A 15,719-nucleotide genomic window follows, 5' to 3' on the forward strand; every position below is an offset into this window, starting at 1 on the left:
AGCTGCCAGTGATGGGCAGGCCTCACAGAAGGTATGTTTGTAAATTTAAGCTATATACCCTATGATTCCTTCTTGATGAATAAATAAAACACTCATAACTAGCTATCGAGCATTTTCAGGTTTCAATCAAGTTAGAGTAGCTTGTCTAACTATCTTAGCTGGCATGCCTGCTGGCAAGGTTGCTAGACTTTAGAAAATACGAATTGTCTTTAATTCTTGGGTTATGATCAATTATAAACTGGGTGGTTTGAGCCCTGAATGCTGATTGTCTGACAGCCGTGGTATATCAGACCGTATACCACGGGTATGACAATATTTATTTTTACAGTTCTAATTAAGTTGGTAACCAGTTTATAATAGCAATAAGGCACCTCAGGGGTTTGTGATATATGGCCAATATACCACCATGTTTCCCCTTAAACCACTCGAGTGTTGCTTTAGCAGTATGCTTAGGGTCATTGTCCTGCTGGAAGTTGAACCTCTGTCCCAGTCTCAAATCTCTGGAAGAATGAAACAGGTTTCCCTCAAGAATTTCCCTTCATTTAGCGCCATTCATCAGTCCTTCAATTCTGACCAGTTTCCCAGTCCCTGCCAATGAAAAACATCCCCACAGCATGATGCTGCCACCCACCATGCTTCACTGTGGGGATGGTGTTCTTGGGGTGATGCGTGGTGTTGGGTTTGTGCCAGACATAGCTTTTTCCTTGATGGCCAAAAAGCTACATTTTAATTTCATCTGACCAGAGTACCTTCTTTCATATGTTTGGGGAGTCTCCCACATACCTTTTGGCGAACACCAAACGTGTTTGCTGATTTTTTCTTTAAGCAATTGCTTTTTTTCTGGCCACTCTTCCATAAAGCCCAGTTCTGTGGAGTGTATGGCTTAAAGTCGTCCTCATTTCACTTCACAAATTTGGACTATTTTGTCTATGTCCATTACATGAAATCCAAATGAAAATCCATTTAAATTACAGGTTGTAATGCAACAAAATAGGAAAAACGCCAAGGGGAATGAATACTTTTGCAAGGCACTGTATGTAGTTTGATATACAGTACCAGTCAAAAGTTTGGACACACCTATTCATTCAAGGGTTTTTCTTTATTTGTACTATTTTCTACATTATAGAGTAGTGAAGATATCAAAACTATGAAATAACACATATGGAATCATGTAGTAACCAAAAAAGTTTTAAACAAATCTAAATATATTTTCAATTTTAGATTCTTCAAAGTAGCCACCTTTTGCCTTGATGACAGCTTTGCACACTCTTGGCATTCTCTCAACCAGCTTCATGAGGTAGTCACCTGGAATGCATTTCAATTAACAGGTGTGGCTTCATTTGTGGATTTTTTTGTGGAATTTCTTTCCTTTTCTTTAATGCGTTTGAGACAATCACTTGTGTTGGAAGGGGTGGTATACAGAAGATAGCCCTATTTGGTAAAATACCAAGTCCATATTATGGCAAGAACAGCTCAAATAAGCGAAGAGAAACGACAGTCCATCATTACTTTAAGACATGAAGGTCAGTCAATGTCGAAAATTTCAAGAACTTTGTAAGTTTCTTCAAGTGCAGTCGCAAAAACAATCAAGCGCTATGATAAAACTGGAAGGAAAGGAAGAACCAGAGTTACCTTTGCTTCAGAGGATAAGTTCGTTAGTTAACTGCACCTCATATTGCAGCCGAAATAAATGTAATAAAAGTAACAGACACATCTCAACATCAACTGTTCAGAGGAAACTGCGTAAATCAGGCCTTCATGGTCGAATTGCTGCAAAGAATCCACTACTAAAGGACACCAATAATAAGAAGATACTTGCTTGGGCCAAGAAACATGAGCAATGGACATTAGACCGGTGGACATTTTTATTTTTTTTGGTCTGATGAGTCCAAATTTGAGATTTTTTTTCCAACCGTCGTGTCTTTGTGAGACGCAGATAAGGTGAACAGATGATCTCTGCATGCGTGGTTCCCACTATGAAGCATGGAGGAGGAGGTGTTGTGCTGCATCAGGTGTGATGGAGTGCTGCATCAGGTGACCTGGCCTCCACAATCACCCGACCTCAACCCAATTGAGATGGTTTGGGATGAGTTGGACCATGAAGGAAGGAAAAGCAGCCAACAAGTGCTCAGCATATGTGGAAAATAATTCCTCATGAAGCTGGTTGAGAGAATGCTAAGAGTGTGCAAAGCTGTCATCGAGGCCAAGGGTGGATACTTTGAAGATTCTAAAATATAATATATATTTTGATTTGTTTAACACTTTTTGGGGGGTTATTACATGATTCCATATGTGTTATTACATAGTTGTGATGTCTTCACTAATATTCTACAATGTAGAAATTGTAAAAATAAAGAAAAACCCTTGAATGAGTAGGTGACGTTACGTCACATGTCCAAAGGGCTTTCTCTTAGAATAGACCTGAAGGACAGATATCTTGTTTTGTCTTGTGTTTTCCCGTCATTTTCCACCGGGATTCTGAGGTATAGCGGTCATTTCCTGGGTAGGGTCTCGATGTACTATGAAGGTGGTTACAGTTGCACCAGGAACAAGGTTTGCTGCTGTCTTTTCCCCAAGATAATTTACTAATGTTCTTGTAACTAATGTTACAAGAAGGAATAAAGCATTAGGGTAAAGCCTACCACAAAAACAGGTGTGAAGCACTTAGTACAACCTGGGTCTAATCTCCACGTTAATCCATTGCTCTTTGCATTGCTGTCTCTTTCTCTTTTTTTCTTCTCTCTCTCTCCCTCTTTCCCTCTCCAAACTAAAACTAACATAATAAATGTAAGGCTGGATATCCACAAAATTCTCCAGTCAATCTTTTCTGAGTTTGTTATGGTATTGATCCATCCTATGCTATAGGTTATTATGGTAATGATCCATCCTATTTTATAGGTTGTTATGGTAATGATCCATCCTATGCTATAGGTTGTTATGGTATTGATACATCCTATGCTATAGGTTGTAATGGTAATGATCCATCCTATGTTATAGGTTGTTATGGTAATGATCCATCCTATGCTATAGGTTGTTATGGTAATGATCCATCCTATGTTATAGGTTGTTATGGTAATGATCCATCCTATTTTATAGGTTGTTATGGTAATGATCCATCCTATGTTATAGGTTGTTATGGTAATGATCCATCCTATGTTATAGGTTGTTATGGTAATGATCCATCCTATGTTATAGGTTGTTATGGTAATGATCCATCCTATGTTATAGGTTGTTATGGTAATGATCCATCCTATGCTATAGGTTGTTATGGTAATGATCCATCCTATGCTATAGGTTGTTATGGTAATGATCCATCCTATGTTATAGGTTGTTATGGTAATGATCCATCCTATGTTATAGGTTGTTATGGTAATGATCCATCCTATGTTATAGGTTGTTATGGTAATGATCCATCCTATGTTATAGGTTGTTATGGTAATGATCCATCCTATGTTATAGGTTGTTATGGTAATGATCCATCCTATGTTATAGGTTGTTATGGTAATGCTCCATCCTATGTTATAGGTTGTTATGGTAATGATCCATCCTATGTTATAGGTTGTTATGGTAATGATCCATCCTATGTTATAGGTTGTTATGGTAATGATCCATCCTATGCTATAGGTTGTTATGATAATGATCCATCCTATGTTATAGGTTGTGCTGGGCACTGTCTGCTATTGATGTTTCGGCCTCTGTCGGAATTTAGTGGAGGCTCAAAATGACTACTGAAGTTGCGTTCTGAGACAGTAAGTTCAGCGCTGTGAGACAAAGTCGTGTGATTGCACCCAATGCTTGACTCTGACTGAAATAGGTTCCGGTACTGTTTTATATACTGTTGAGCTAATATTCTATAAGAGGAATAGGAGCTTAAGCAGTAGAACATTTGAGGTGCTGGTACTCAGCTCCGGTGATCTCCTGCCCAAATCAAGCACTGACTGCACCAATGAAAGAGTATTTATTGCCTGTTTTAATAACCTCAGAGTAAAATTTATGACTGTTTGTCCCTATGATGTCAAATAGTCATGAATAGTCAAATAGTCAAAGGCTGCATAATAGGATGATGTAGTCTAATGAGTCGGCAAATGTTGTACAAACAGAGGGGCCTTTACTGGTTTAAAGTGTGTGTGTGTGTGTGTGCGTGCGTGCGTGCATGGAGGGGGGCCGACTCCTACTGTGAAAACAGAGGGACACGCTGGGAGAGACTGTTAGTGTTCATGTGTGTGTATTAGTAGGGTATTCCACCTAATCTAGAATATATACAACAATCTAGCATCAATCAAGTAATCAAGAGGTAATTGCATTCTATGGAGGGGAATGGGCCAATAGCAAAGATTAGTAAAGAGGAACGTGCTAGACAGGATAAGCAGAACATTAGAATGCTGGCCTCGTTGCATTTGCATATTCAACAGCAAGACTAAATTATACTAGGATTGGAGTCACACATCAATGTTTAGTTTAGTGAGAAAAGTCAGGATTTTTTTGTCACATTCTGTCACATTAAAATTCCACATTTTGTGAGGACCATTGCAAATCTGCCAGCCAGTCTAGAGCTGTGAAGCATTATGTACTAATACCCGGGTAGCACCCACAACTAATACCCGGGTAGCACCCACAACTAATACCTGGGTAGCACACACAACTAATACCCAGGTAGCAACCACAACTAATATCCGGGTAGCACACACAACTAATACCCAGGTAGCACACACAACTAATACCCGGGTAGCACACACAACTAATACCTGGGTAGCACACACAACTAATACCCAGGTAGCACACACAACTAATATCCGGGTAGCACACACAACTAATACCCGGGTAGCACACACAACTAATACCCAGGTAGCACACACAACTAATACCTGGGTAGCACACACAACTAATACCCAGGTAGCACACACAACTAATACCTGGGTAGCACACACAACTAATACCCAGGTAGCACACACAACTAATATCCGGGTAGCACACACAACTAATACCCAGGTAGCACACACAACTAATATCCGGGTAGGACACACAACTAATACCCAGGTAGCACACACAACTAATACCTGGGTAGCACACACAACTAATACCCAGGTAGCACACACAACTAATACCCGGGTAGAACACACAACTAATACTGTGTTAGCACGCACAACTAATACCTGGGTAGCACACACAACTAATACCCGGGTAGCACACACAACTAATACTGGGGTGGCACGCACAACTAATACCCAGGTAATACGCACGACCAATACCCAGGTAGCATGCACAACTAATACCATGTTAGCACGCACAACTAATACCGTGTTAGCAAGCACCATTTATACCTGGGTAGCACGCACAACTAATACCATGTTAGCATGCACAACTAATACCATGTTAGCACGCACAACTAATACCGTGTTAGCACGCACAACTAATACCATGTTAGCACGCACAACTAATACTGGGGTGGCATGCACAACTAATATCATGTTAGCATGCACAACTAATACCATGTTAGCATGCACAACTAATACAACTAATACCATGTTAGCACGCACAACTAATACCGTGTTAGCAAGCACCATTTATACCTAATACCCAGGTAGCTTTCACAACCAATACCCAGGTAGCTCACACAACTAATACCTGTTAGCATGCAAACTAATACCATGTTAGCATGCACAACTAATACCATGTTAGCACGCACAACTAATACCGTGTTAGCAAGCACCATTTATACCTGGGTAGCACGCACAACTAATACCATGTTAGCACGCACAACTAATACCGTGTTAGCACGCACAACTAATACTGGGGTGGCATGAACACCTATTCTCAGGGTGGCACGCACAACTAATACCCAGATAATACGCACAACCAATACCCAGGTAGCACGCACAACTAATACCATGTTAGCATGCACAACTAATACCATGTTAGCATGCACAACTAATACCGTGTTAGCACACACAACTAATACCATGTTAGCATGCACAACTAATACCATGTTAGCATGCACAACTAATACCATGTTAGCATGCACAACTAATACCATGTTAGCATGCACAACTAATACCGTGTTAGCATGCACAACTAATACCGTGTTAGCACACACAACTAATATTGGGGTGGCACGAAGAACTAATCCCAGGGTAGAACGCCGACCAATCGCCGGGGAGCATGCACAAATAATACCATGTTAGCACCCACAACAAATACACGGGTAGCACACACGACTAAAACCGGGGTAGCTCACACGACTAATACCTGGTTAGCCCGCAAGTCCAACACCCAGGTAGCACGCAAAACTAATACCATGTTTGCACACACAACTAATACCGTGTTAGCACGCACAACTAATACCGTGTTAGCACGCACAACTAATACCGTGTTAGCACGCACAACTAATACCGTGTTAGCACGCACAACTAATACCGTGTTAGCACGCACAACTAATACCGTGTTAGCACGCACAACTAATACCGTGTTTGCACGCACAACTAATACCGTGTTTGCACGCACAACTAATACCGTGTTTGCACGCACAACTAATACCGGGGTGGCACGCACAACTAATACTGGGGTGGCACGCACAACTAATATCGTGTTTGCACGCACAACTAATACCGTGTTTGCACGCACAACTAATACTGGGGTGGCACGCACAACTAATACCGTGTTTGCACGCACAACTAATACCGTGTTTGCACGCACAACTAATACTGGGGTGGCACGCACAACTAATACCGTGTTTGCACGCACAACTAATACCGTGTTTGCACGCACAACTAATACTGGGGTGGCATGCACAACTAATACCGTGTTTGCACGCACAACTAATACCGTGTTTGCACGCACAACTAATACTGGGGTGGCACGCACAACTAATACCGTGTTTGCACGCACAACTAATACCGTGTTTGCACGCACAACTAATACTGGGGTGGCACGCACAACTAATACTGGGGTAGAACGCCGACCAATACCCGGGTAGCACACACAACTAATACCGTGTTTGCACGCACAACTAATACCGGGGTAGATTGCACAACTAATACCCAGTTAATACTCATGAATAATCCCTGGGTATTAGCAAGCACGACTAATACCCAGGTAGTACGCACTACTAATACCTTGGTATTAATACTCACTACTAATACGCACAACTAATACCCTGGTAGTACGTACAACTAATACACAGGTAGTACACATTACTTCTAATACCCGGGCAGTACGCACAATACTACCTGGGTTTTAGTATGCACAACTACTACCCGGGTAGTGAACATGACTTCTAAAACCTGGATAGTACACACGACTTCTAATACCTAGATAGTATGCATAATTTCTAATACCTGGGTACTATGCGTGATTTCTAATACCTGGGTACTATGCGTGATTTCTAATACCTGGGTACTATGCGTGGGTAGAACACGCGGCTAATACCGGGACAGTATGCACGACTAATACCTGTGTATTAGTATGCACGACTAATACACAGGTAGTACACATGACTAATTCCCAGGTAGTACGCACAACTACTAATACCCGGGTATTAGCACGCACGACTAATACCTGGGTATTAGTACGCATGACTAATATCCGGGCAGTACCCATGACTAATACCCGGGTATTAGTCTGCACGAGTTATACCCAGGTAGTACGCATGACTAATTACCAGGTAGTACACACAACTACTAATACCCGGGTACTAAACACTAATAATACCCGGGTAATATGCACCAGCATTATCTATGTTTAGATTTATCGTTGACTTGACTCTCTGAATGTGTTCAGCACGTATGTCATGGTCCTTCTGTAGCTCAGTTGGTAGAGCATGGCGCTTGTAACGCCAGGGTAGTGGGTTCGATCCCCGGGACCACCCATACGTAGAATGTATGCACACATGACTGTAAGTCGCTTTGGATAAAAGCGTCTGCTAAATGGCATATATTATGTCGTGATCAACTTATCAACAAATTCAGGTCAATGATAACTTCCAGGAAATTCCGTAAAATTTCAATTCACTTCATGAGAACACCTCATAGATCTATGGACAATTTGAGAAAATTTGAGAAAATGAGAACTGAATTCCAAATCATTCTCTGAATTGTCTGGAATTGATAGAGTAAGACATGCTACTAATGAGTTCCTACTGTATATTTCTCCCAAGAGAGTCCCACAACCTTTCGTTTGAACACTCTGATCCCTCTTAGAAGAAAGGGTTCTACCTGGAACCAAAAATATTCTTCAAAGGGTTCTCCAATGGGGACGGCCGAAGAACCCTTTTAGGTTCTAGATACTGTAGCACCTTTTTTTCTAAGAGTGTGTGTCTCCTTTCGAGGGGACAGCTTTATGTGTCCTAATTAGTGCACTATTGTGATGCTGCTGAACGCCCAGTGCATTATTAGCCTGAACAATGACCCTTCAACACGGGCAATATACCTGTCTTGTCGTCTCTGTTGTTTTCTTCTTCTTCTTGTTTTGGACATAATTAATTTTTCTTTTCATCTCAGAGGAGACAAGGGGGATGATACTGCCACTTCAGGAAGCCTGTAATTGTGCCTGTTATCAAACTGCAGTCATTTTAACCACAGGATTTGCTCCAAGGATGACCCATACTGATTCCATGGAGGAAAACTCCTACTGGGTTGTCTTTTTTCCGGGGAAACGCATGCTGACTGTTGTAGGTGGGATTGTACTTTCTTAGAAAGACTACAAATATACTGAACTAAAATATAAACGCATTGTGCAACAATTTCAACTATTTATCTTTGTTACAGTTCATACAAGGAAGTCAGTCAATTTATTTCACATGACTGGGCTGGGGATGTCACATGACTGGGCTGGGGATGTCACATGACTGGGCTGGGGATGTCACATGACTGGGCTGGGGATGTCACATGACTGGGCTGGGGATGTCACATGACTGGGCTGGGGATGTCACATGACTGGGCTGGGGATTTCACATGACTGGGCTGGGGATGTCACATGACTGGGCTGGGGATGTCACATGACTGGGCTGGGGATTTCACATGACTGGGCTGGGGATTTCACATGACTGGGCTGGGGATGTCACATGACTGGGCTGGGGATGTCACATGACTGGGCTGGGGATTTCACATGACTGGGCTGGGAATTTCACACGACTGGGCTGGGGATGTCACTCGACTGGGCTGGGGATGTCACATGACTGGGCTGGGGATGTCACACGACTGGGCTGGGGATTTCACACGACTGGGCTGGGGATTTCACACGACTGGGCTGGGGATTTCACACGACTGGGCTGGGGATTTCACACGACTGGGCTGGGGATTTGACACGACTGGGCTGGGGATTTGACACGACTGGGCTGGGGATTTTCACATGACTGGGCTGGGGATTTCACATGACTGGGCTGGGGATTTCACATGACTGGGCTGGGGATTTCACAAGACTGGGCTGGGGATTTCACACGACTGGGCTGGGGATTTCACACGACTGGGCTGGGGATTTCACACGACTGGGCTGGGGATTTCACACGACTGGGCTGGGGATTTCACACGACTGGGCTGGGAATTTCACACGACTGGCCTGGGGATTTCACACGACTGGGCTGGGGATGTCACTCGACTGGGCTGGGGATGTCACTCGACTGGGCTGGGGATGTCACATGACTGGGCTGGGGATGTCACATGACTGGGCTGGGGATTTCACACGACTGGGCTGGGGATTTCACACGACTGGGCTGGGGATTTCACACGACTGGGCTGGGGATGTCACTCGACTGGGCTGGGGATGTCACATGACTGGGCTGGGGATGTCACATGACTGGGCTGGGGATGTCACATGACTGGGCTGGGGATGTCACATGACTGGGCTGGGGATTTCACATGACTTGGCTGGGGATTTCACATGACTTGGCTGGGGATGTCACATGACAGGGCTGGGGATGTCACATGACCGGGCTGGGGATGTCACATGACCGGGCTGGGGATGTCACATGACCGGGCTGGGGATGTCACATGACCGGGCTGGGGATGTCACATGACCGGGCTGGGGATGTCACATGACTGGGCTGGGGATTTCACATGACTGGGCTGGGGATGTCACATGACTGGGCTGGGGATGGCACATGACTGGGCTGGGGATTTCACATGACTGGGCTGGGGATTTCACATGACTGGGCTGGGGATGTCACATGACTGGGCTGGGGATGTCACATGACTGGGCTGGGGATTTCACATGACTGGGCTGGGGATTTCACATGACTGGGCTGGGGATGTCACATGACTGGGCTGGGAATTTCACATGACTGGGCTGGGGATTTCACATGACTGGGCTGGGGATGTCACATGACTGGGCTGGGGATTTCACATGACTGGGCTGGGGATTTCACATGACTGGGCTGGGGATTTCACATGACTGGGCTGGGGATTTCACATGACTGGGCTGGGGATGTCACATGACTGGGCTGGGGATGTCACATGACTGGGCTGGGGATGTCACATGACTGGGCTGGGGATGTCACATGACTGGGCTGGGGATTTCACATGACTGGGCTGGGGATTTCACTGGGCTGACCCCCGTGTCCCTCCATTTTCTGGGAGGGCTGTACCCACTGAGTTGGCCAGGCCCAACCACACATGTTTTCCACAAAAGTCCGAATAAATACATATGGAACATTTCTGGATGCAGCCACACACAGCATGGCAGGCGTTCAGTATATATTAATTAACCATGAGGCTATGCTGTTTACCGTGTACACTGTACATACAGTGTAGTACACAGGAAGGATTCTATAAGCAATTGGTCGCACCGTTTACATTGAAACGCCGTTGTTATACTGTCTATCAAACTACGTTTACACCTTTCCTTAGAACATTTTCAAGGCCACATAGACAGGCATAGTATGAATGGGTGGTGGTGTTTTACATGTTTACTAGTAAGACATACAGAGATCCTGGCTGGCCCTGTTGGTTGGGTTGAACAGCCCTGGTGCCTGCTCGCACACACACACACACACACACACACACACCACCTCTCCCTGCCCACCATTGTCCAGTTGAGCTTTTCAACAGGGGCAGGCTATCCCTGGCTACAGACAGTCTATCCACACAGGCCTGTCCGATACACATATTATGGCCAAGACATGGCAGGCGCACACACACACGCACGCACACACACACGCACACACACACACACACACACACACACACACACACACACACACACACACACACACACACACACACACACACACACACACACACACACACACACACACACACACACACACACACACACACACACACACACACACACACCTCTCTCCCTGCCCACCATTGTCCAGTTGAGCTTTTCAGTTATCCCTGGCTACAGACAGTCTATCGCCAGGCCTTCTCCGATACTTGGCCAAGACATGCACGCACGCACGCACGCACGCACGACGCACGCACGCACACACACACACACACACACACACACACACACACACACACACACACACACACACACACACACACACACACACACACACACACACACACACACACACACACGCTTATGCACACTCACACACACACAAACCCACACACACACCGGTTGGCTGTACAGTGCACTTTTTCAATTTCAGGAGTTTGTGTGTGCATTAAAAACTTCTATTAGATTGGAGTCGGTTAAAGGGACGAGTAAAGGAGGGGGTATTCTATTAGATTGGAGCCGGTTAAAGGGACGAGTAAAGAAGGGGGGTATTCTATTAGATTGGAGCCGGTTAAAGGGACGAGTAAAGGAGGGGGTATTCTATTATATTGGAGCCGGTTAAAGGGACGAGTAAAGGAGGGGGTTATTCTATTAGGTTGGAGCCGGTTAAAGGGACGAGTAAAGGAGGGAGGGATGGAGGAAAGGAGAGAGAGAGGGAGTTAGAGGAGGGGATAGGCAGAGAGTTGCAGTGCTTCATTTAAACTGTTCTGCACTGTGGCTTTTCAATTTGATTAGGAGGCTCCATTTCATACGGGATGGATGCTGTGTGCCATTCAGAATGAAATTGAAGCGTTCACCGGGGCAGACAGCTATCCTGTGTCTCCTCCTGAAGGAGGATCAGCGGACAAGGTCAACTGCGGCCTGTTGTGCCCCTCATGGAACACTTTGTGTCCCAATGGCACCCTATTCCTCATTCAGTACACTATACAGGGTATAGGGTGCCATTGGGATGCAGAATTATTGTCGGGGGTGAGAAACAGGAAAGAGCACCCTCAGCAAAGGCAAAGAGTGTGGTTTTAAGTGGATATTATTAAATGCATCATATGTTTTGTTTATTCTGTTTGTAAGTCAAATACGATTAACTGAAATGCATGGTAAATTCACCCAAATGAAACGCATCGACCGCATCAGTAGTTAAAATGTAAAACTGTATATTATGTGTTGTGAGGAAGGTACAGTGTGAGCTCTTTTGGGATATCCGTGTGATATTTGCCTGCAGAAAAAGGTTATGTATTACCTGTACCTCCATCTTACCTTTTTGTATTTCTCTTGTGCTGTCTCCTAGACGATATGGACACCCCCATCTAGCAGTCAGTCAGTCAGCAGTCAGTGGTATTTTCAACCACCAAGAGAGTCTGCAGCATAATGGTCAGAAATGGAGACCAAAGCCAAGGGCAGAAGTGCATTCTTCCATCTCTCATCTCTCTGCATCAATCCTGTTCATTATGTTATTGGAATAACCTGCCATGGCTGCTTTTAGTTGACTTCCCTTGGTCTGATACGCCAGTCAAGTCATGTCTATTTGCTTTGATCGATTGCTTTGTTCAGTGATTTAAATGACAATCTTTGTCATTGTGTTTTATTTTCATGAAATAAAACACATGAATGGTAATTTTATCGGGGGAATTAATGATGACAAATAGCCATCGCTAGGGAACTGTGATCGTCCCACCTTTGTAAGCGAAAGGAGAGGTACTAATATCAAATGAAGTTTAAGATCTTTCAAGCAACTTTTATTGGTGCTGCGTTTAAAGTAGGAATGCGCCACTATCTGAGATGTGTTTCACAGAGAGGGTCTTAATGGCTCCGATCATGAAGCTATTCAAAAGAGTAAAGGGGATTAGAACGCTGTGGTTCCCTCTAATCCTTAACCTTTAGTCTGGTCTGGTCTGGTCTGGTCCGACCTGGTCCGGTCTGGTCCGGTCTGGTCCGGTCTGGTCTGCGTCAGCAGATAGTATCAGTGGGGCCGGACTTAATGTACTACATTTTCATTATGGGGAATCAGAGTTTATTTCCGAACACATTTAGAGGCATTAGGGAGCTCACTCAAGCCAAATGAAAGGGAGTGTTGTCAAACACCCCCCGTTATTTCAGAAAATGCACTGTTCCATGTGAAGTTTAACAAGCCATTATGATAATCTAAGTGAAGTCCTAGAAGAGCTGTGGAGATGCCACTGGAATGCACACTCAACTACCATTGTACATGCCTCTACACTTCCAAGGTCCGTGGAACTCCTCAGTTCCTCTGCTTTCCCACCAAATTAAATGTTCACCTCTCCTTGAACCTGCGCTGCAATACAATCACACTCTGGATCAAGGATTTACATTTGAGTCATTTAGCAGATGCTCTTATCCAGAGTGATTTACAGTAGTGTGAGTGCATATATTTTCATACTTTCTGTTATAGGTCCCCCATGGGAATCAAACCCACAATCCTGGAGTGGCAAATGTCATGCTTTACCAACTGAGCCACACGGGACGGCACAGTAAGGGCTGAGCAGGATCCCTCTTCAATTTAGATGCAGTTTTTGATACACAGAGAGGAGACGAAGACACATCTTTGAGTAAAGAATGTTCTTGTTTTCCCCTTGCAGAAACTCTTGATTCAGTTTTTCCTGCTTCTCTGATTATAGAAGCATCACTCACTCCCTCTTTTTGGACACACCATCTCTGGGCTTTGCAGGAAAGAGTGTTTCTTTAACAGGAAACAAGGTCAGGCAAGACATTAATCTTTCATGACTAAATTTGTGCTGCGCAAAGAGGACATTTTCTGCACTTTGTAGGGTCCACTATTAGTTATATGGCTTTATTTATACATTCATCTCCATTCATTATTCATGTGCTTTTGCCCTGCAGATGTGGATGCGCTTTTCTTGAGGGACAGCTGATATGAGTGCAATGTACAACAGAACACACAACACAGAGATTGCACTGATTTAGTGCAGGGCAGTGTTTCTGGTTCGTGCTTCTGGTTCGTGGACCGGCTCCGGTCCATGGGACATTAGTCAAATTGAAGTTATAAAGGAAAGGTGCTCCTCCCATTCTCTGACACCAGACTGATTGGTGGTTTATTTCTCTAACAACCTCTTGTGTTTTTGTTGCCAGGCAACCACTGAGCAGAAGAAGCTGAGCCATGCTGGATCCAAGCCCTGCCTCTCCGAGAGCAGCGGCCGACTCCCTCAGATAGCCATGAACACCTGCAAGTACAATGGTGGCGTAGTGAGACCACTGGGCAGCCTGGCGTCGTCGCGGCGCAACCTGGCAGAGCTCGACTCGGAGACGCAGCCCCTCCAGACGTTGCACAGCTCCGGACTGGAGGTGGTGGTATCAAAGGGCAACGGCGAGGACCCCAGCAAGGCGTCCAATGAGAGCCTGGTCAGGGACGGTAACGGTGCTCCTGTGAAGAAGAACAAGGACATTGGCTATAGGCTCGGCCACCGGAGGGCGCTCTTTGAGAAACGGAAGAGACTCAGTGACTACGCCCTCATCTTTGGAATGTTCGGGATCGTCGTCATGGTGACTGAGACTGAACTGTCCTGGGGAGTTTACGGCAAGGTAATTAGTGTGGGTGGTCTTTTTGTTTGTTGAATAACTCCAATGCTGAAATTCTCTGAGTCGCTATACACAATTTCCCCACTGTGGGGGAAAACACGAGGGAGTTCTCATAGACCGGCAGCAAAAAAAGCCTCATGTTGCTTATGAATGCATTTCACACTACTTTTAAATTCTAATTGGATTGTAAGGCTCGTATGAATGTCCTGCTTAATATATTGTTTGTGTCATCCTCACAAATCAACTGCATTACACTAAAACACTTGAAATTCAACCAGTAAAATGTCAATGAACATTAGCATTCTAGCCAACTGCTGCATCCAAAAATAGGATCTTTGCAACAATCACAACCAAATGTAATCTTAGCAACTGTTCAAGCAATAATCAAAACAACATTGTAATGCTATGAGAGCTCCCCCAAAAATGATTTAGTTTTGAAGTTATTACTACGTAAATCTAGACTATGTTTAATGGCTGCAGATGGCAAACGGCAATTGTTTTCCCCCATACTTGTTTATGACGTGAATAACGACTCTGAGTATGCTATGTTTAGATAGGAAGTCATGTTAAACATGGTGAACTTCAGAGATATTTGTCTAAGTAGAATGACAATGTTTGCGATTCAAAAAATGTCAGAGCTTGGCCAAAGGACTGTTTTCACTAGGCTGCTGCTGGTATTTTGAGAGTCACTTTGAAGCCTGCCCTGCAGCCAAACACAACGCTGCCCAATCAGAGAGCTGCTTCAAAGTGTCGGACATTATCTCTGACCAGCACGTGGTAGTGTCAGGACAACCCAACATGGCGGCAGGCTGTTGTCATTTCAGGGTCGCCACGACCTGGTCACGACTCCCTGACCTATCATTAGCTCCATCAACCAATCAATTTGGATTTGGGCAGTGCTTTCTGTACCAAACATTTGTCACAGTGCACTTAGGGAAAGGTTTGGC

General features: G+C 44.6%; 1 protein-coding gene across 3 annotated transcripts in view; it reads left to right on the forward strand.

Moving 5' to 3' along the window:
• Positions 1-15,719, forward strand: part of LOC124042024 (small conductance calcium-activated potassium channel protein 2-like) — a 52,067-nt gene that overhangs the window by 6,906 nt on the left and 29,442 nt on the right. For all 3 annotated transcript variants that reach the window (XM_046360291.1, XM_046360290.1, XM_046360292.1), the window contains exon 2: positions 14,326-14,775. In XM_046360291.1, coding sequence (XP_046216247.1) covers positions 14,326-14,775 — 450 coding nt within the window. The remainder of the gene's footprint in view (positions 1-14,325; positions 14,776-15,719) is intronic.

The sequence above is a fragment of the Oncorhynchus gorbuscha genome, linkage group LG08 (assembly GCF_021184085.1).
Source record: "Oncorhynchus gorbuscha isolate QuinsamMale2020 ecotype Even-year linkage group LG08, OgorEven_v1.0, whole genome shotgun sequence".
NCBI lineage: Eukaryota > Metazoa > Chordata > Actinopteri > Salmoniformes > Salmonidae > Oncorhynchus > Oncorhynchus gorbuscha.